Genomic DNA, 23,535 nt, shown 5'->3' with positions numbered 1-23,535 from the left:
AAAGCATAGTATTTTCACCTTTTTGTTTGTTTTTTCTCTCTCTTGGTTTTTCTTGAACATGACAAATATGGAAATATGTTTAAAAGAATGGGATATATTTAACCTATATCAGATTGTTTGCTTCTTGAGAGTGTTCTCATGGGAGGAAGAAAAATGTAGAACACAAAGTTTTACAAAAATGAATGTGGAATGTTTTTGTAATTGTATTATATATTAAGAAAAATAAAATGCTTTGGAAAAAAACTGCCTCTTGACATAAGCCTACAAATTCTTTTGAGACATCTCATAACACTGGTCTGAACCCCAACACATTTTGGGGTTCACTTTCTAAACCCAAACATCTGTATTTTAAAAGTTCAGTGGCTTTGCCTTCCCATTGCCTCTGGTAAAAAATACATTCTTTGACCTAATATTTAAGCATCTCCATAGTCTGGCAATCCTAGGTCTGAGCACTGGAGAGGGAGCTGCACCAAAAACTGAGCCACCATCTCCACGACCCAGAGCCACTGGCTTCTTGTGATTACCTTTCACAAAACTCTCCAGTCTTTTCAGAGGCTGTCCCTCGTTCCTGGAGTGTTCTTCCTCCTCTCTTTTTCTGGCTTTTTCCTAGACTTTGTATCAATTCCACTTTCTGCTAGAAGCCTTCTCTCTAAAACTATCTTCCCATTTGCAAGTTTCCTATCTGGTAAACGTAGACATTTGCATATTGTGTCCCCCATTGTCGTTTTTCGGGGTAGGGCTGTGTTTTTTCCATTTCTTTGTATCTCCCGAATTCACTTACTAAGCAAAGCATTTGATATTTGTTGGCCGATTGGATCTAAGTCTGTTACATATACTTGGAGAAGTTTTCTCTTTGTGCTACCTACTATTCTACTCTTTTCTTCAAATAAATTGTAATTTCTACTGATTAGCCTTCCTCATAGCTTTATTCAGCTCTTCCATCACTAAATGATTTCACTCTCCTACCCTAATTCTTTTATATAACTGGAAGGTTCCCATGTCCTGACTCAACTGTCTTTTCTCATGCTGCATTGTCTAACACTGACGTTACTTGTGTAATACTGTTAGAATTATCTGAATTTGGATCATTCTACAGGATTGTAAACCCCATAATGGCAAGGGACCCAGCGGCTTATCTAAAGTTTGAATCTACCCCAGAATTAAGCACAGAACTAGGCACAGTAGGTGCTTTATAAATATTAGATGACCAAAATGAAGGAGTCAGTTTTATATCCTATATTAAGATATTTCTGCATTAATTTAATACAATACTTTAAAGAGATACATAAATGCTTCCTATTAATATTATTGTTAAAAATGTAATTCGCTTTTATAAATTTCATTGCTAATCCGTCTCTTACTACAACCTTCAATCTTTTCCCTCTACTCCTTGACCCAGACTTTTCCATTTGATTTCATGTGTTAAGTTCCTCACTCCTACTATTCTTTCCTCTTATCCCCAGACACCCCTTTAAACCAGACCCACTGACTCTTGTACCTTGGGGGCAGTGGAGAAGATTCCGAATAAAGTGTTGGACCGGGAGTCCGGAAAACCTAAATTCAAATCTGACCTAAGACACTTAATAGCTGTGTGACTCTGGGCAAATATCTTAATTCCTGTTTATCTCATTCCAAAATGGGATTAATAACAACACCTATCTCGCTGTGAGGATATTTACCTGGAACACAGTAGGACTAAATAAATGTTGACTGATTGAAATGATATATGTTAAAAATAAACAAAAACGCTTAGCACTGCCTGGCACGTGGTGGACATTATATAAATGCTTATATTTTCCTTCCTACACCTTTACTAGCTCTCCTTACGACATCTACTTGCCCGTTCTGTGGCTTCGTGCTTTACTTTTAACAACTCCAGACCCTTCCCGCCAGCTCCCCTTTTATTAATCCCTCCCCTTGCTAGCTCTTTTTTTGGCTCCTCCCCTTCCAGGTACTGCCCATTCAGGACCCTGTGCCTGTTCAAGCCCCGCCCCCGATCTGGCCCTGTCCAGCTGCGCAGGTTTAAGTATTCTGGGCTCAGTTAACCGGCTCTTGGCGGTTGGGATCTGGGGTGGGGGGCTGCTGTAGCCGCCCGTTGCTGTGGCTTGGGTGGGGGGGGGAGAGGGTGCCGTTGGGAGGTGGCGGTTTTTAGAACTGTCCACGTGGGGCTTGGAGCTGGGATCCCGGGCTGGTACCGAGGTCATTGCTTCTCTGGAGCGTGAGTGACCGCAGGTCGAGGCAAGTTTGCTACTTTTCAAGGGATGAATTGGGGGGAGGCCAGGGATGAAGACTCTCGGGGCTCCACGGACCCTGGGTCTGCCTTGTGAAGGTGGGCAGGCCAGAGACTGGTACAGGGGAGGCTGGAAGGCAGAAGGGGACCAAGAGAGACCCCACCCCCTGCCCCTCAGATCGCTTCGGCCAAGGTCCCGAGATTGCTGTGGCCCGCTGAGCTTGGAGGGGAGGGGAAAGAGGCGGGGCGCTGACCTCGCTGGTCCGGAGCCACTGGGAAGGGCCCCGGGGGCGGTGCTGCTGTTGGTTGTATGTGAGCCGTGGGGAGGGGTCTGTAGACTGAAGACCATAGGATCAAAGGGGGAGAAAACCTCGCGGGGTTTTTGTGTCAGGTTGGTGTGGGGGGCGGAGCGGTCTGTGTAGCTTGGGAGAAGTCCCTAAAAGACCTACTGAATACCGACAATTTTCAAGGGGCAGTGACCCCCAAGTTGGGATTATGAGGGAGTCTATGGACCCTCGAGAGGCACCCGGGAAAGCCACCTTAAACTGAAAGTGCCAGGAAGCAAGTTAGCTTACTGTCTAGAAAGATCCAGCTACAAGTCTCTAATGGCTTTCTTTTTAGCGATGGAGATGCCTAATGTTGCAGCTTCGTTGTGGTGCGTTTGCAGTATACATTTGTGCTCCGAAAGTTTGCTTAGCTCCGAATGTGCTCCAGCTAATTAGGAGTAAAGTATAGAGAAACATCTTCCCCTTCCCATTTCCCCTCGCTACGAAGAGAGGGTGGAATTAAGTAATCTTCCAGGTCTTTTCCAGTCTGATAAATGAGAAAACGGATGGAAAATCATTTGCAAGATTAAGTGATTGTTTTTTAAATTTGAATAGCCTGAAAAAAAAAGTATAATCGCAAAAACTAAATTAGCTGAACAGTAGTTCTTAAGTAATTGGAGGCATTTTAAAAAACCCAGTTTACGTTTTTACACAATTTATAATTATATAACGTCCATTATAACATTAAATAATTTTGATAATTTCATAATATCTATTATTAATTTTGAAAGGCTTCTGCTTATCCTGGGTACAGAATAGGCCCTTTGAATTAATCATGTGCTGCAGGACTAAAAGCATTTTTTGCTTGTGTTCATGAAATACTAAAAGAAACAGACGTGGTTTTGTGTAGCATCCAGGATTCTTTAAAGAATCCTGTGAAACTTACTCTGAAAATCAAGAGATTTATAGAGCTTGGTTAAGACCTGCATGGGTGTGTGTGGAGAATCTACGATGAGGTCGGGGATCTTTGGATAAAAATACTTTTTTTTCGGTGAAAGAACGATAACTTTCAAAGTTATTTTTCTGGGCAGAGAAACAGAAGGCAGGAGGAAGAATATACTTTGAAGAGAACTTTAGACATGGAATCCCTTTAGGTTGAGGAATAAAGAGTTGGGCTTTAATCCAGACTTAATGGATATCTAATAGTGTGTGAGTGTGTGTGTGTACATATATAATATATATATATATAGTTAAAAAAAATTTTTTTTTGCTAGAGAGAACTGTGCAGATGAAGAATAGATCAGTAGCTGAAAATGATTGAAGTTTTCATACTCAAGGTAACCGATGTAAAAAACTGGTTTAAAAATTTAAAAATCACAAAATTGTAGTCCTTTTGAAACCTATCACAAATTGAGATAGAATTTTAGTTTTTAGGTGACTTAATTTAGTATGCCATTTAGTTGAGTCAAAACTTGGATAGAGTGTCTAAAAACATAATTGTTTTAATGAAGAGGTATCAAACACAGCCACAGCCTACACTGTCCAAATTAGATTAAAATTTAATTGGGAAACATTTAACAAAAAAACTAATAAAACATAGATAATGTTAATGTATGTTTTTTAAAAATTAATTCATGCCCTACCTGTAGAGTTTAGTGCTACTCCTGTTTTTTTAGTTTAATACTATAGTTTAGAGTTTATAGAACTACACAATAGCTCCTATCACACCTCCAGATTTAGATGAATTAGTGTTATTCCTGCTAATAATTTGAAAAGGGAAAAGAGGCTTGGAAATTGTAACATGCCTGTGTGGTCTGGTGTAGAAGATTTGTAGAAGGATTTCAGGTCATCGGATCCACCTTGAAACCCAGCTTTGCCGCTTTCACAGCCTTAATAATTTTGGGTTAATCCCCCTACCTCTCTGATTCTCACTTTTCTGTTTTGGGCCAAATGACTCAAGGGTTCCTTTCTGTTGAATCCATCATTTTATGATCACTAATTGGCTGCTTCTTCCCTGTGCTTGAAAGTGGGTGCGGGGCCTGGAGTCAGAGCCAGCTTCAGGCACTCACCACCTGAGTGACTCTTAACCTCAATTATCTCACTTTGCTCCTTTGTAGAAAGGATGAGAGGAGTAGCCTCACCTGTCAGAATTTATTTATCCTGAGGATAAAATAAGGTAATACAGTTGTTGTGAGGATAAAATAAGATAATATTTTGTAAACTGTTAAGCCCAGTGCCTGGCCATCGTTAGGGCTATATAAGTATTAGCTATTATCATCATATTTTCATAATGAAGTTTCCAAAGATTAATAAATAGAGTTTACTATTGTTCACAATACAGCCTGACTTTTAGCTTAGTTTGTACACTGGTCCAACCATTCTTTTTCTTTTTAAAAAAAATTTTAATATTTCCTTTTTTCAAATACACACAAAGAGATATATCTTTGCAAAACTTTGTGTTCTAAATTTTGTTTCTTCCTCTCCCCTCTCCAAGACAGTAAGCAATATGGTTATATTCAACACATGCAATTCTTCCAAACATATTTCCATATTCATCAAGCTGCACAGAAAAAAAAATTAGATCCAAGGGGAAAAATACATGAGAGGAAAAAAACCCCAAGCAAACAGACAAAAATAACAAAAAAGTGAAAATACTAAGCTTTGATTCACATTCAGTCTTCATTGTTCTCTTTGGATGCAGATTGCTCTCTTCATCACAAATCTATTGGAATTGCCTAGAATCATCTCATTGTTGAAAAGAACCAACCATGTCCAACGTAGTTGATCATCACATAATCTTGTTACTGTGTACAACAATCTCTTAGAGTTCTACTCATTTCACTCAGCATCAGTCCATGCAACTCTTTTCAGGCTTTTCTGAAATCATCTTTTTAATCGTTTCTTACAGAACAATAATATTCCATAACATCCACGTACCATAACTTATTCACCATTCCCCAGTTGATGGGCATCCACTCAGTTTCCGGTTTCTAGTCATTGCAAAGAGGGCTGCCACAAACATTTTTGCACATATGGTTCCCTTTCCCTCCTCTCTCTGGGATATAAGCTCCGTAGAAACACTGCTGTGTCAAAGGGTATGCAGCTTTATAGCCCTTTGGGCATAGTTCTAAATTGCTCTCCAGAATGAATCATTTCACAATTCCATTAACAATGCATTAATGTCCAAGTTTTCTCACATCCCCTTCAATATTCATTATTATCTTTTCATGTCATCTTAGTCTAAGATGGCCAGGTATGAAGTGATATCTTCCAACCATTTCTGCTGAGCAATTTGGAATCAATTCTAAAAAGATTGAATAAAATGTTTATATTCTGACTTAGGTACCCCAATATTAGGCATATATCCAAGTAAGGTCATTATTCCTGGCTTTCAGGCAAGTGGTGACAGTAACTCATTGTTCAAAACATGTAGAAACAGCACTCCCTTCTATAGAGGATTAACTGAAAGCCCTTAAAGACACAGCTAGAAGAAGAGAGGGGTTTTCAAAGGTCATGAAGATGGGTGATTTGCAAGCCATAAAATGACTTTTTAATCTAAGTAGCCTCTTAAGCCCAATGAAAGAACAGTCTGTGCTTCTCTCATCTTTATGAATAAGTCCTTTCCCACCTAAAATTTTGAATTCCAAATTCTCTCCCACCCTGGAGCCACTCTCCTACCAATTAAGAAATCAAGCATTATGAAATCAGATGTAGGAAGTCATGCAAAACATCCATATTAGCGGCATTTCTTAAGCAGTAATACTCTTATCAAATTCATGTACCATAGCCTGTTAGTCTTGATTTTGTATCTAGCTCTTCATGACCCATTTGGGGTTTCCTTCGCAAAAGTGCTGGAATGATTTGCTATTTTCTTCTCCACTCATGTTATAAACGAGGAAAATGAGGCAAACAAGGTTAAGAGACTTGTCCAGGGTCTCACAGCTGGTATATCTGAGGCCAAACTCCAGGTCCAGTACTTGATCTGCTTTACACTTAGCTGCCTTGACTTTGAATGAGTCCACCTTAAAATTTGGATTAGGGGAAACAGTTTAGTCAAATCAGGATTTACAGTTACAAACCGTATCATATAATTTTCTGAAGGGCCATTTACTACCACCATTTCTAAGTAGAGGACTCTATTTTTTTATGTATGTATGTATGTATGTATGTGTATATATATATATATATATATATAACTATTTTGGGGTATGTGGGGTCTTCATGTGTGAGGTTTACCTGAGCAGTGCAATTTATGGATTAGTGAGTTTTTTAATGATTTCTTACTTTCTTTTTAAGATTTAGAGTAATTTTTTATGTCTTAGTGGTTTACAATTCTCTTAATGAGTGTTGGTTGCCTTTATCCCTTTATCACTTTCTCATTGAGGGCTAGTTAACTATTTAACTTGGCTGTCAGACTCAGAGATATTTAATGCTTTTTGTTTATAAGAGCAGTCATTCCCCAGCATATCCCACACCTTCCACAACAGTTCTTCTTGATAACAAAAGCAATTAAGCAAGATTGACACACAATGGTCATTTGGCCACACTCCACATGTGTCCCTCATTTCTCCCCCCCAGCTGAGTCAATTGGGGTTAAGTGACTTGCCCAGGGTCACACAACCAGGAAGTGTTAAGTGTCTGAGTCACATTTGAACTCAGGTCCTGCTGACTTAAGGGCTGGTGCTCTATCCACTGCACCACCTAGCTGCCCTATGTGTTTTATTTCAATGGCAAGTAAAAAATATTTAATCAGTTGCTCTCCAAGATGAGTCATCAAACTTCCAGTTAGGAGTGCTGTTCTCATTTACAGTTGTCTTTCTGTGTTGTTTTTCTCAGTCTTTTGTCTTTTTGAACTGTTTCTCTGAATTCCTTATTTTTTTTATTTCATTGAGCTCGGTAGTAGTCTATTTCTTTCATATATCATTAAATGTACTTTTTGATGCTGAAGGATAAGAGTTGAAGCTCTTTGGAAACTTAGTAAAGGGTGGCTGGTTCTGGCACTTTGCATTGGCCATGGGAGGCAATGATGGCAGCCAGAATAAAGATGAAGGGGAATTTGGATCGTGGCCTTGCCTTTTACAAGACTTTCCCCAGCCCCCACTAGTTTCATTCTTTGGTTTGGAATGGTATGAATTTCTGAAATATTTAAACGTCAATTAAAATGCATCTGAAAGCTAAGTATTACCTTTGTCCGTGGTGTTAAAATCTTCTAGTTGGTCTATTGTGATGTGTAGAAGCGGTCTTTAAAATGGATTCTGTGCTTCTTGTAAAGTGGAGCCCGAGTTCCCTGGGCACAACGCATTGTACTAATTTTTTAACTTGTGGCCTACATTTTGTTTGTTGAAGCAGGAGTCTGAAAGGCTAGGATTTTGCTAGTGTAAAACATTCCTAGTATTAAACAGCTTTGATGATTTAATCCTATGCATTTAGAAATGGTGTTAGGGATGGTTAAGCAATGTTAAGCTTAGGCAGAGACAGTGATTTGCAGCAGGTGGTGAAGTTATTTAGATTATGATATCCAAATTGGGTTGAAGTACCTTATCAGATACTGCACCCCAGTTCTTTTTACTTGTACTGGTCTTTTTTTTTAATTTAAATTTTATTTTATTTAATAATAACTTTGTATTGACAGAATCCATGCCAGGGTAATTTTTTTACAACATTATCCCTTGCACTAGCTTATGTTTCGTTTTTTCCTCTCCCTCCCTCCACCCCCCCCCAAGATGGCAAGCAGTCCTATATATGTTAAATATGTTGCAGTATATCCTAGATACAATACATATTTGCAGAACCGAACAGTTCTCCCGCTGCACAGGGAGAATTGGATTCAGAAAGTAAAAATAACTCGAGAAGAAAATCAAAAATGCAAATAGTTCACATTCATTTCCCAGTGTTCCTTCTTTGGGTTTAGCTGTTTCTGTCCATCATTTATCCATTGAAACTCAGTTAGGTCTCTTTGTCATCGAAATCCACTTCCATCAGAATACATCCTCATACCATATCGTTGTCGAAGTGTATAATGATCTCCTGGTTCTGCTCATCTCACTTAGCATCAGTCCATGTAGGTCTCTCCAAGCCTCTCTGTATTCCTCCTGCTGATCATTCCTTACAGAGCAATAATATTCCATAACATACATATACCACAATTTACCCAACCATTCTCCAATTGATGGGCATCCATTCATTTTCCAGTTTCTAGCCACTACAAACAGGGCTGCCACAAACATTTTGGCACATACAGGTCCCTTTCCCTTTTTTAGTATCTCTTTGGGGTATAAGCCCAATAGAAACACTGCTGGATCAAAGGGTATGCACAGTTTGATAACTTTTGGGCATAATTCCAGATTGCTCTCCAGAATGGCTGGATTCGTTCACAACTCCACCAACAATGCATCAGTGTCCCCGTACTTGTACTGGTCTTAAAGGGATATCTGCTAAATGTTCCTACATACAGTACACTGTTAGCCATTATCATTTTCAGATTCAGTAACAATCTTTGTAGACAAAGACCAGGATATTAACCAGAGTCTCAATGGGTTTTTCTTTGATGACTGGACTCTTAATTAAGTCTTCAGTTAGAATTGTCTGTTTAGAGTTTCAGAAGAGGGACATCATGAAATAATAGGAATACTTTTTAAAATCCCACTTAAAATGTTGATTACATTAGAACTTTATATTTGTTGAATTGATGTTTCCAAAGGGAGTGAAGAGGAGGTGCATGCATTTTATTAAGTCTTTTATAATACACTGATAATTATCTTCATATACTTTTCTAGTTTTCTTTCCCTAGTCCTGTCCTCTTAATTTATATTGCTGTTTAGTTCAGAAGCCTTTTCCCTTAAGAAATGAATGAGTCTATTAAATATGTATTATATATTATGTTTATTATTATTAAGTCTATTAAAAGCAGATTTATATTTTGAATTTTTAAAATAAATATATATTATGATAGTAAAATTGTATATATTTTGTGGTTCTTTAAATTATTAATTTTTTTTCTTAAATTAGATTGAAGATCCCGGATGCTTCTGGGTTATTATAAAAGGATGTGATAACTTTTTAGATCATGAAATGGAATACCAAAAGTTAAATATTCAAATGAATGCTTTCTATAATAGTATATATAAAGATGTTGAAAAAGTAAAGCCATTACTTTTGGAAGAAGGACAGGTAAATATCCTTATCAGCATAATTTTGAAATGTGTTCAAAAATGTTTAAAAAAACAAACCATGGTGGTGGTGTGAGAAGAAAAAGGCAGTCTGCGTACCTGTGTGTCTTTATAAGTACTCGAGTTCAGGTCCTGCCCTACTACTTCACTAGTGGTACAATTTTGCTCAAGGCGCTTAAATTCAGGGAACCTCTTAGCCTAATCATCAATAAAATGAGCGTCACATTTGTATTGCTGACCTTACAGAGTTGTTTTTGAGGTAAGGGATTTGTAAACAATTGTAGTTCTATATACTGTACTATATTGCTAGTCTCTGTGGTACCTTGAAGTTAAGCATGGACATTGTTTTTTTGAAATTTTTTTATTTAAAGTGGTAAGGTAATGCATTTCCTTTACTCTTTTCTTCAGAATTTTTCCTAAATTAAGAGGAAACAAATAGTAGTGGGAAGAGAACTGAACTGGACATTCTATCTGCAGTTATGCCATTTGATAACCATACTGAATTGGAATTTCCAAATCTGTAAAAATAAGGAGTTTGCATTCAAGATTTTCTAGTACCTCTTTTAGTTCTCTAATTCTGTGATTTGTGATGTTAATTACAACCAAGAAACTTTTATCTTTTGTTTTTGCAGGCTTGTGTGGTTTATTGTCAGGAACTGAAGTGCTGGTGTAGGGCAGTTATTAAGTCAATCATGTCCTCTGCAGATCATTATTTGGCAGAATGCTTCCTGGTGGATTTTGCTAAATATATTCCTGTAAAATCAAAAAAGTATGTAGACCTCATGAACCTTTTTTTTTTTTTAATATAAGAAATTTTAAATCTGTAAATTGGACTAGTAGAATACAAGATCTTTAGAGAAAAGATTAAAGGAGCTAGTATCACATAGCTTTGAGAAAGAAAAACTTACTGGCCCTATATTCCATGAATGCAAAGGAAAAGTAAACAATAGGCATCAAAGGACACTTACCGCCTTTCACCCATCTACTCATGGGCTATATTTAAAACAAAACTAAGATCTCACAATTCTGAAAAAAAGGCAAATCCTGGAATTATATCTATAGGGAGTTTGAAGTAAAAAAAAAATCTCTATGTAGGCTTAGAAAAAAAGATTATCTTAGCTCTATGATTTTTGTGATAATCTGTTCTTTACTAAACTCTTTATTTTTTTCTGTTTCATGTTTTTGTTTTGGTGGAAACTATTTTGATAGCTATATAGATAATTCAGATTTTCTTTTTTTTACCCCCTGAGGCAATTAAGGTTACATGACTTGCCCAGGGTCACACAGCTAGAAAGTATGAAGTATTAAGTGTCTAAGGCCAGATTTGAACTCAGGTTCTCCTGACTTCAGGGGCTGGTGCTCAATCCACTGTGTCACCCAGTTGCCCCTAGATTTTCTTTTAGAGTTTGTTCTTTTGACACACTGTCACACTATAAATTTAATGTCCAAACAAAAGAATCTTAAAATTATATTTTGAAGACCTCATTTGTCATCTAATATGAAACCTCCAAACAGTACAGTACCTAAATTATCTAAGACATAGGTATTCTGCTCTTTATTTAAGGAGTAACAACTATGTCATGTAAATAATGATTTATTCATTCAAGTGATTATACTGCAAATGCTAAGGGACTTCTTTAGTTGGAAAATAAATTGTCATAAGTTTTAGAAGAATTGAGATTAAAATAATTTTGAATATGATGTTATCAGTGCTCCATCCCGCTACCTTATTATACACCAAGTTAGCAAATAATAATAAAGATGCTTGCTTATTTGCCAAAATAAGTGATAAAATTTCGTGCTATGTAAAAATAAAATGTTATATTAATTAATGAGCTTCTAATTTTTTAACTATATTAGATTTGTTATGCTTTTACTACCTACAAATTGTACTTTAGATATTATGACTCTTTAAGTTCTCTTTGAAATTTAATGTGACAAATGGAAGTACTAGTTTATTTATGGATCTTTGAGTTTCTGAATTAGTTATATTTGAGAGAAATATTTATCATCACCTTTTTATGCATGAATCAAATGTCATTTTGCTTACTTTGTAAACCCTGGTATTTATGCAATGATTTTGTGTCTGTTTTACTATTTTTTTAGCATTCGAGTTGCAGTAGATGCTTTCATGCAACTTCCTTATAGAGCAAAAAAGTTTAGACTATACTGCACAAAACCAGTCACGTTACATATTGACTTCTGTGAAGATAATGCAGAAATTGTGTAAGTAAGACTTTTTAGAACTATTGAATACTACTTGAATAGTTTAATATTTATTAATCGAATGCAAGACATTTAAATTATACCTTTTCATTGCTGTTAAGGTTTGTCAAAACTATATTTTTATTACGACATGAATCTTGGATATTCTTTTTCTGTTTATAAAAATGTCATATTTCAGTTGAGCAAAAGTTCCCTAAAACTTGCCAGAATGAATCTTCCCAGCATACTGTTTGATAACAAATTTGTCTATAATTGAGCTTATGGTTGCCAGAATACATTCTTTTTTTTTTTTTTCCCCCCTGAGGCGATTGGAATTAAGTGACTTGCCCAGGGTCACACAGCTAGGAAGTGTTCTATGTCTGAGGCCAGATTTGATCTCAGGTCCTCCTAATTTTAGGGCTGATACCTTATCTACTGCATCACCTAGTTGCCCTGCCAAGATATATTCTTGAAGTTCTTTCTAGTTACTCTTAGTATGAATAACTGAAAATTATAAGATACTTGTAATACAAATAATTTCTCTTTGTGGGCTACCCTCTTCCTTTTCTTTTTGCTTTGCCTTCCTTTAACATTGTGTTGACTCTTTCTTTCATTTTAACATTTGCCCCTCCTTTTTCTGCTTCCTATTCAACAAATATTTATAGAGTTCCATTCACTTGTCACCTTTTGTTTTCCCTCTTTCCTAGTCACTTTTTGTTCCTTTCCCATGGCCTCTTTTCTATCGACATGGTTCTTTCTCTTTTCCATCTCCCTCATGGTGTTATTTCCATGGACTTATTTGCTGTTGGTTCTGCTTCCTTACCTGCCCTCTTTAGTCTTACCTTTTTTTTCCTTTTCCGTTTCCCCTGTAAAGGGAAGGAGGAGATGGGAACATGTTTTATCTCTTTGTTAATTAGAGCCTCTTTTGTACTTTGCCCCTGCTATTGCTTATGCTTCTTTCTGGTATTGCTGTCTACTCAATACACCTGCCACCGAAGAATGCTCTCCCTTATACTCCTCCCATGTTCAGTCCCTTCTGTGGTTGGAATCACTGGCTTTCGTCCTGTTTCCACCCCTGATCATGCTAGTTTACTTTCCTTTGACCTTTTGCCTCCTAAACTCCATATATTTTTTATCTGTTCATGACCTGTCATCCTCCTCTTGCATTACTAAGCCATTTTCTGATGATGGCTTACTTGTTGTTCTAACCTTGCTTATCTCTGTCTTACATAATTCCTTGGATGTATGTGTGTTTCTTACTCCTTCCCTTCTTTAGGTAACTTGGTTTTTCCTTTACTTATCCCTGACATCGTCAATGTTGCCTTCTTAGTTCTAGCCAGGGTCTACTTCATGCCCTTTCTACCACTTTGTTGTTTCTTAATGGAATGCATGCTTTGGATTTACTTCTTTCCTTGTTCAGTTGCATCACAACTTCATCTCTTCTCTGGCCTCTGTCTTGTCTCTCTTTGATCCTTTGTCTCTTGTCCCTGATTCTGCCTTTTCATTCCCCTATCCTTGATTGGGCATTTGTTCCAACTCAATTCAACTCTGCTTCCAACTCAATTTATAAACACGGAATATCATCCAGTTCATTTTTCTTTCTTCGACAATGACTTTTTAGAGTAGAGCATGATAGTTTACCCTCTACTCGTCATTAAAGGGTAACAATGTATCCTGAACTACTTCATTTCCTTTTTAGGAAGCCTTTTGATTTGTCATTCATTATATTATTTAAATGCTTCCTGATTTGGTAGTCATTGCTAGGCTTGTCTCTCGGTATACATTCAACATACATATAACATCTTTCTTGTATGCTTATTTTATAAACAAAAATAAGCTGCCATTTGTATAATATATATAATGTATATGTACACACATATATTTACATATATATATATATTTATGTAGCCAGAGTGTCCCAAAAGTCTTAGTGCAAATTTAATTTAAATACAAAGTGAAGTATTTAACTTAAGAAAACTTAAATAAATGTTATTTAGATAGTTCTCATGGGAAGAGGATTCATAAGGAAAAACGAATTATTCTGCAAACCAAATTAGGGTTATTGCTTATAATACATAGTGAGGTAATAGAAATGAAAAGTTTTTATCTTCTTCACATTGTATGAACAGTATCCACGACTTCTGTAAATGGTTCTAGCTGTGTTGGCCAACATATCCAGAAGAGGGTGATTAGAATGACAGAAAGTCTGACTGCTATTTGTAGGCATAGAAATGTTCAGTTTTTCTACTTTAGAGAGCAGCACCGTAGAATAGACCTATCATGATCATCACACCATGTCTACTAACCAGAGAGGGAAAGGGTTGTTACATCCTCCCTTATTATATTCAGGATATATTTTTTCTTTCTAACTGTTTACTGATCCTTTTTATTACAGCACAGTCATTTACCAGTGATTTCCCTCTTCTAAGATAAACTTCTTGTAACAAGTACAAACAAAATAAATCAATAATATTAAAAATTTAATGCAAAAAACCCAAAAATAAGAACACTCAGTATCAGATTCTTCTTTTGATAATACTTTTCGTAAAATAATGAATGAATCTGTGTTCAATATTTTTCCAGACCTGCTAAGAAATGGGATAGTGCTGCTATTCAGTACTTTCAGAATATTCTAAAAGGTAAGACAAACAAAAATAGAGCAATCTTTTTCTTTCATATTATAATTTTTGTTAATTTTGCAAGGCACTTTAAAAAACATTGGAACAACTAGATTCCTGAGAGAGGGGAGAGAAAGGTCTTCTATGTGGATAACTAAAGATTTTATAAAATTCATTGTTTTCTTCCTAAATTGGTCATTATGTTTGAATTTAATTCACTAGAATTAATATGAATCACTACTTTGTGTGACCAGTACTAGACTGGTTGCCAGTATATACATAGTTCCTGTTTTTAGTCTATTAGATAAGAAATAGCATATAAGGTACTACAAGATTATTTATTGTATAGTATAGATCACAAGTACTGTAGGAATTCTGAAGAAATAAAATAGGCCTTGAACTGGATCTTGGATGGATAGGATTTGTTTGGATGGATGAAAGGAGAAAGGGCACAGGATTCTGTAGGAAAGGTAAGAAGGAGGACTGGTATAAAATCATACACAGGGTTGTAGATACTGAGATTAGTATGAGGGGTGTGGTGGTTTTTATAGGAATAGGCAAGGGAATGCGATAATGTCCTCTATTCTGAGGACCAGCCTAGTAAAGTTAAAAGATATTAATAGACAAAAAAGGATGATTTTGATTTCTCTTGGGGAAGAGAGTCAGTAGTATATAACAAAAGCTCCAGAATTGAGCTTTGGTGGTTCAAATGAGTTAAAATTGATCTAGCAACCCATATAATATAATAACAAAGGGAATCTGGCTTAACACCTCCATTGTAAATTGTCTTCCTCCTTGTGAAAAACTCTTCCCCCATTAGGGAGCTTCCTTATGATGAAGATACATTTGCCCAAAATTCTTAGGAGAGTTTTCATGGGTTGTTGTTGGGACTAATTTTGCTGGAAAGAATAAGGGAGATTTTTCAAGTCCAAGGTACCAAGTGGTGGATGTATAAAGAAGTATGCAAAAGAAAATTATCTGACTTATAGCTTTATGCCAAGTAAGATAATGTGAGGTCTAAAAAATTAAAAAGTAAATGGTATTTTAATACTAAATTTCAAAGATATTTTTGTTTTTGTTGCCTTACAAATGACACTTTTCATTATTCATACTTAGCAACAACACAGATTGAAGCGAAATTATGTGGTATGGAAGAAGATATTTTTGATGTTTACCTTTATGTAACTATAAAAAATGAAAAGGTAAGTGAAAATCAGCTTGTATTGGAAAAAATTCTGGATTTGGAATCATGGACTTTCAGAATTTTAAAGTTGGAAGTGTTAGAAACAATATTCTGAACTCCATAAAGGGTGTAGTGAATGAACAGACTTAGGATAAATGAAGCAGTTTAAACTTTAGATATGTTCCTGCAGGAAGCAGGTATCAGATGAATTCACACACAATTCAGATACTAGAGCCAACAATTATACTTTGTAATCATGCTCTAACTTCTCTTCCTTCTCCTCAGAATTTCCATTAGAATAGACCCTTTAGAAGTCTAACATTTCATTACACTCCCACTACATATACTCCTTAATACAGGGGTCCTCAAACTTTTTAAAGAGGGGGCCAGTTCACTATCCCTCAGACTATTGGAGGGCCGGACTATAGTAAAAACAAAAACTTTGTTTTGTGGGCCTTTAAATAAAGAAACTTCATAGCCCTGGGTGAGGGGGATAAACACCCTCAGCTGCTACATCTGGCCCGCGGCCGTAATTTGAGGACCCCTGCTTTAATATGTCATCTCTCCTGGCCCCCTTGATCTTGTGTCACATGTTATATTAATGAAGCCTAAGCTCCTCCTGGGGAGGAGAAATTAATAAGACTAAACAAATAGCAAAAGTACATTATACTCTTAAGACATTTTAATTTCAAATATGAGTAGATATATAACCCATATAAATGATAGCTCTTTGGAATCCTCATTGAAGTTTAAAAGTATAAAAAAAAGTATAAAGAGTATAAAAAGATCTTAAGACCAGAAAGTTTGAGAACACTGTGATAAAGGTAATTAGCCCAATTCCTGTTGAAATTAGGAAAAAAAATAGGAATGAATACAACCCAAATTAATGGATTTATAGCTATGGATCTTAATTGGGGTATATGCTAAGAGACTATATATATTTTAATTGAATCAAATTGTTAAGTAAAAATAGCTTTTGAAAATTCAAGATAGAAACTAAAAATTTTTTAGTTACTCCAATCTCACTAGACATCAGCCTATTATACTTTGCAATGACAAATGACAAGATAATCCTCTTAATGTCCAAGGCAAAGGCCCCTTGTACCCAAATGATCTCCTCCAGAGATTAAGCTTTATAGCTGCTTTCAGAAGAGAAAATGGGGATAGCTCTCCCTATTCATTTAAGTCTTTTGTGTCTGAAATGATGCTAGGATGAATGGAGGATCATTGACAAAGTAAATGGTAGCTTAAGTGTGAGCCCTTCTTTTAACAGAAGAAGAAACTGAGCTTTATAGAGGTGAGTTGATTTGCCAAAGATATGATGACCATGTATTTAAAATCAGCTGGAGTCAGGAATTCAGGTTAAGGGAAAAATCTTCAATCTTTATTGAAGTGAAGAGGTGAAAAAAGATTGCGATAGCAATATGGGCAAGAAAGATTGTGATAGCAATATGGGCAGCTGCGACAGGAAGCCAGCTAGCAGAGGGGGATCGGAAGTAAAGGGCTGTCGCAATGGCAATGTGAGCAGCTGTGTCAAGATGCCAGCCAGCAGTCTCTCCTTCCGCTTCCCTTTTCACTCCCCTTTCCACTCCCTTGCCTCCACCCACCAAAAATGTCATTTCCTATATAACACATCAAGATTTGCACAAAGAGTGGGCGGGGCCATTCTTTCTCCAAGCATATATATTAATAGGTATGGTCCAATTACTATTTAGCCTCACGTGCTTGGGACTTCAGTGCATCAACTCAAGCCTCAGCCCATTACACAAGATGACAAAGGGAGAAATAAGTTAGTATATCACAGGCACTAATTGTAACCAAAATCCTCCAGCTCTACTCTTGATAGACCAGGTCAGGTGTCTGGAAGGGAACTTCAGGTGGGTTTTGGAGAATGAGTTAGACAAAAGGAAAAAGTTATTTGGGGTGAAAGAGTGGCCTTGAAGAGTCTTTGAAGTTAGCATTGGGTGGGAGGTAGGGATATCTCAGAAGATGGAAATAATCTAACTTTGTTCCTAGATTGTGGCCTTGGGGTGAGGCAGGCAATTTCTTATTATTTGGTACTGTGCCAAATACCACTTAGTTTGTGGTACCATTTAGCAAAATTAACTTTATTCTTTATAATACTTATGTGTTTAATTTTAAAGGTTTGTGTTAATGATGATCTGGTTGCAAAGAACTTTGCTTGTTATGTAACACCCAAGGAAAAGAAAATTGATTGTCCAGAGAAAGCTACACCAAAGAGTTTGGAATCCCCTCCGGATAAAATCAACCCTGCACTTGCTCTTTGGCCAATGTTGTTGCAAGAAAAGATTCCTGAAAAACTTGAAAAAAGTATGTATAACTCACATGCAAATAAATTTTAAATGTCTTTGTTTCCAGTCATCACATAAAGACACCTTGCTCACTATACTCTTATTAAGGTCCTATTTTACTGAAAGTTCAGAGGACTTAGATTCATATCCTGTCTTAGATTCATATCTTGTCTCTGATTCTTACTGCCCCTTGACCTTGGGCAATTAACTTAATGTCCTTGGACCTCAGTTTTCCTGTCTGTAAAATGGGGTTGACCTAGATGGCCTCTTGGGTGTCTTTCAGATATAGCTCTGTGATCCTGTGACAGCATGACCATTACCTCTTTAGACCATAAGCTCTGGCAAAGAAAGATTATGTTAACAGGTCCAGTGATGGATACTTGTCTCATCCTGACCAAATTGTATCACTAGGCTAAAAGATGAGGAGTTGATCAAGTGATGCTACTGTAGTAGGATCACAAGTTAAACGAGCTAACTTAAAGGTCATGTAGTTCAGTGGTGGGAAACCAAAATAGAAATGGATCCCTGCAGGTTGCATCTAAAGTCAGAAAATCATATCTGACATATCGAATCGCATTTTTTATTGTGTTAAACATAAAGTTGGGTTCCAGTGAGCTGCAGGATGGCCCTGGGGTGGAGGGCCTTGGCTTCCGTGGGACAGCTGATGTGGCCCAGCCCCTCACAGAGGAGGGACTTGTTTAAGTCATGCGGTATGTAGGAGAGCCAGCCTGGGAAGCTGCTCCCTCAGAGTCAGCCAGCACCTGTGTAAGCACTAGTGGAGTGTTTGGCGCTGGGCCTGTGGGAGAGCAGTGCTCACAGATCTCTGGTGTGCTGTCATGGTCAGGCCCAGAAAAATCACATTGGCCAGTGTCTTGGGGAGAAGTTGGAATGGAGAGAGGCTGGAGGCGGGGAGGCCCTGGGAGAGGATGGAGGCCTCCCTGAGGAGGAAGGGGCCCAAGTTTCTGCAGGTGGGCACAGTCTTCACTTTCATTTTTGTATTTTCAGCGCCTAGCACATAGAAAATGCTTCAATATTAAGTTCAATTAGTTTAACTCTAGGAAACTGTTCTACATTAAAATGCAAGGTAAGCACATGCACTCACAGAACTGCAGATCTTTGAAGTAAATGCTTGGAATAGTAATATAAATTGTTAGGGCTGCTTTTCCAATGTATCAAGGCTTATTTTGACTCCTTTTTAATGGTTTTAAATATATCTACATTATCATTAAATATTAGGGACCTTTTCTTTATCATTGCATCTACTCCAGAGCTTAATAGGATGCTTTGTATGTGCTCTGCTACATTTGTGATCTCATCCACTTGCAAACAACAGCTGATCCACGTCCTCTGTGGCTTGTTTGCCTCCTATCTGTCCATGGCAGGGCTCCTCCCCCGAGTGCCCAGCGGCATCCTCGGCTTTTTCTCAACATTGTGTGGGTACCAGAGGTGCATTCTTACTAGATGACTTTCAGCCTGTACCATCCAAAGGGAATTTCTCTTTGATTTGAACCATATTTTGTATAGGTAGTGAAGCTAGTGCTTTAATCACCTCAAAACACTGGCAGTGGCTTTTGGGGACTGAGATAGGAAAACAGCCTGGGTTGCAAGGAGAAGGTGTAGGCAATAGTGGGGATAGGGTAATTGGGAGTGAGAAGCCAACAGGGACTGTTGTTGCTGGGGTGATCCCTGGGAGATGTCTCTTAATGGAGCCTCATTCCTTACCAGCTACTGTTAACAAGAAATGATCTGCTTCTTCTGGTTCTGCTCACTTCACTCAGCATCAATTCATCTAAGTCTTTCCAGGTTTTTCTGAAATTGGCCTGAAATTTCTTATGGAACAAATACTATTCATTATAACTACTACATGCTATAACTTATTCTACATACTATGTATTCTAACTATATTCTACATATGTATAACTTAGTCAGCCATTCCCCAGCTAATGGCCATCCCATCCATCCTTAAGAAGAACAAAGATTTTCCATCATTAAGAATATTTAGAAAGACTTACCTCAAGCTCATGATAAGTTTTTGGGTAGTTAGTTATAAGTTTTTGGGTAGTACTTTCTACAATTAGAGTGGCCCAGGAGAATTAATGTTTTAGATGATATCCTTAGAGCATTGCAGGATCCTAAATAATCAGTCAAAGAGAAATACTGTGTAGTATTTGGAAAACAAGTCAAATAAATCGCTAATATATTCCAAAAATTTTCCAAAAAAGGCTGAAAAAAGGGATTGGGATTTAATTTTGAACAAAACACAGAATTCAATTAAGTTGAACTACACCTTTCCTGAGCATTCCATTTATTAGGGTTCCACAGTTTTGGGGGTTTTTTTTTTACATTTTTTTCCTATGTGAGCTATAGCCTATTGTTTTCGATTTTTTTTATATGACAGTTTGTTTTTAATTTGCAGGTGTGGTTTTAAAACGTAATGGACTTTCTTTAGATTTATCCTCTAAAAAAATCAATGAGAAGATAGAGAATATATATAAAGAAAAGGAGTGTATCTCTTTAAAAGAAATAAATAACATTGTAAGTATTTAAAATTGAATTAACAGAAAAGCTTATAATCTTGCTTTTTAAAATCTATAACATAAACAAAAATATTTTAGTCTTCAGAGGTACTTAGCTATAACCTGAGCACTATTCTGTACATATTGAACATAATTGTTTGAATCAATATTTTCAGATCCAATTATCCTGTCAGAAAATAAAATCATAAAGTTGGCATTTCAAAAGCAAATTCTTTCTTTTAATACACTAAATTCTGATGCCACAAAGAGAGAAATGGCAAAAGGATCCATATGTATGTACATTTAAATAACTCTTTATAGAGGCAAAGCACTGAAAATTTGTGATTCCCATGAGTTGGGGAATGATTTAACATATCATAGTATGGAAATATAATAGGATATTGTAAATGTTGCTGTAACAAATGACAAAATGGGACAAATGTAACAAATTTTAAAAAGGAACTTTTTCAGGGAAACCTGGGAATACTTGTCCCTCATTTCATTCTGTATCATTTCATACACTAGGAGAACAATTTATACAATGACAACAATATTATAAAAACAAAACAACTTTGAAAGACTTAATATTATCATATTAATCATATAATGCCTGGCAGTGATTTCAAAAGTGTGCTACCCAACACTTGACATGAGTGCCAGACTTCACAGTGCAGAATGAGACACAGCCTAATAATCTTGAACAAATTGCCATTCAGCCTCTGCTTGAATATCTTCTCATGACTTAGAAGGTCAGTATTTTCTGAAAGGTCTTATTCTACTTTGGGACAGTTCTTATGGTTAATGAAATTTTGTATTTTATCAAGCCAAAATTAGACACTTTTTTTTTTTAAAAAAGATTTTTATATTCAAAACATATGCACAGAAAATTAGGCACTTTTAACGGTCTTCAGCTTATAACTGTAATCCTGCATTTTGGCATTAAGTAGAATAAACCAAATCCCTTTTCCGATATGACAGCCTTCCAGATACTTGAAGGAAACTGTGATCCCTTAAGTCTTCTATCCTCTAAGCTAAATTTTCTTAGGTCTTTCGACTGATTCTTCTGTGGCAGGAGAATTTTTTACTCTTGTATCTATGAACATTTTTTTAAAAATTATTTTTTGTTAAAGATTTTTCTTTTCAAAACATGTGCATGGATAATTTTTCAACATTGTACCCCCCTCCTCTTGCCTTCCCCTAGATAGCAATATATTAAACATGTTAAAATTATATGTTAAATCTAATATATGTATACATATTTATACAATTATCATGTTGCACAAGAAAAATCAGATCAAAAAGGAAACAAAAATGAGAAAACAAAATTCAAGCAAACAACAAAATGAGTGAGAATGCTATGTTGTGGTCCATACTCAATTCCCATTTTCTCTCTCTGGGAGTAGATGGCTCTCTTCATCACAAGATTATTGGAACTGGTCTGAATCATGTCATTGTGTGAACATGTTTTTTAAAAGCTATTTTGATAACCATATTTAAATGTAATGGATTTTCTTTGAAATCCTGTGTATCCTTTTGCATTTTAAAAGCATTATTTTGAGAATGGTTTCATAGGCTTAACTAAAATCCAAAAGATGACAATCAGAGACCCCAAAAAAGTACCTTACCATCATGGTTGCCATCTTTAACAGTATTCTCTTAATGGTATGACTACCATAGCTTGTTTTTAGTTTGCTTATCACACTGTGGGTTAATCTTGATCTTGTAGACATTTTCATTCTAAAAACATTAATTCTCTATTCATGTCTATCCCTCTTAAGCTTTTGCAATGGATTTTTAAAAATCCTAATTGTAGGGCTTGGAATTCATTCCTATTAAAGTCCATCTTATTAGATTTGCTTTGGTCTAGTTTGTGAAGATGTTTCCTGATCCTGATTCTGTCCTCTGTTGTCATAGCTATTCATCTTAGGTTTGTGCCATCTGTTAATTTGATAAGCAGGTCACTAATGCAGTTATTCCCCTCTTGGAGGCCCAGTGAGATCTTTGGGGCATTCTTTTAGAAACTTTCACTTGGTTTGGGCAAGCTCTGTAATCTCCTTGAATTTGTTTCCTAATTTGTCAAGTTAAGGGGAGAGAGACTAGATGACTGCTAAATGCTAGTATAATTTGGATTCCACCTAACTGTAAGAGCATCAGATTAGGTATGTGGCCCTAGATAGAGTCTAGGCTTCAAATCAAGACCTGAATTCAAATCCTGTATCAGATACTTATTAGCTGTGTGGACCCGGACAAGTCACTTGACCTCAAAATGGGGAAAATAATGGTACCTATTTTCCCAGATTATCATGAGGATCAAATGAGATAATATTTGTAAAATGCTTAGTATGTAACGTGTGGCGCTTGGAAACATTTGGTACAGGCTTCCTTTTCCCTTCTTTCTATAACTCTAGATTTTAGTTTCAAGAATAACAGAGGTTACTTTACACAACGCTGTCCTAAAATCTAGGTATATTATGTCTTCCAGATACTTGAAGGAAACTGTGATCCCTTAAGTCTTCTATCCTCTAAGCTAAATGTTCTTAGGTCTTTCGACTGATTCTTCTGTGGCAGGAGAATTTTTTACTCTTGTATCTATGAACATTTTTTTAAAAATTATTTTTTGTTAAAGATTTTTCTTTTCAAAACATGTGCATTTCCCTGATTTATAGGTCTTATGACCAGGAGAGAAAGAAGTTAATGTGCATAATCAGTTGTGGATAATGCCATGCTGCAAGTTAATGAGCATAATTTCCTCTACATGCCCATAAAACATGTCTTTAATAACATTCTAGAATTTGGCCATGAATTAAAGGCAGTCTTTGCATTCAATAGTTGGAAAACTCTAAATGCAAACATTTTTTAAAAAGTACTTTTCTCTCTCCTAATCACATTTCCCTTCACAGAGAATTAAACAATAGCTCTGTTAGCACATCTATTTGATTTTAATGTTTTATTATTTAAAAAAAATATTGTGATTTCCTAACTAGTGCTAGCAATGTTCATTTGATCTAGCAGAACTCTTCTAAGAATGATACAGGG

At 36.4% G+C, this 23,535-nt stretch overlaps 1 protein-coding gene across 1 annotated transcript in view; it reads left to right on the top strand.

Annotated features, from left to right (window-relative positions):
• The first annotated feature begins 3,809 nt into the window (after positions 1 to 3,809).
• TDRD12 (tudor domain containing 12) overlaps positions 3,810 to 23,535 on the top strand; it is a 58,895-nt gene continuing 39,169 nt past the window's right edge. Inside the window, exons 1-8 of the mRNA XM_051979747.1 lie at positions 3,810 to 3,833; positions 9,505 to 9,666; positions 10,298 to 10,434; positions 11,772 to 11,891; positions 14,454 to 14,509; positions 15,605 to 15,690; positions 17,816 to 18,002; positions 20,400 to 20,518. Of these exons, the coding sequence (XP_051835707.1) occupies positions 3,810 to 3,833; positions 9,505 to 9,666; positions 10,298 to 10,434; positions 11,772 to 11,891; positions 14,454 to 14,509; positions 15,605 to 15,690; positions 17,816 to 18,002; positions 20,400 to 20,518 (891 nt within the window). The remainder of the gene's footprint in view (positions 3,834 to 9,504; positions 9,667 to 10,297; positions 10,435 to 11,771; positions 11,892 to 14,453; positions 14,510 to 15,604; positions 15,691 to 17,815; positions 18,003 to 20,399; positions 20,519 to 23,535) is intronic.

Source organism: Antechinus flavipes, chromosome 2 (assembly GCF_016432865.1).
Source record: "Antechinus flavipes isolate AdamAnt ecotype Samford, QLD, Australia chromosome 2, AdamAnt_v2, whole genome shotgun sequence".
NCBI classification, from domain to species: Eukaryota; Metazoa; Chordata; class Mammalia; order Dasyuromorphia; family Dasyuridae; genus Antechinus; species Antechinus flavipes.
The sequence above is the reverse complement of the archived record's forward strand: the minus strand, read 5'-3'. Positions and strand labels throughout refer to the sequence as shown.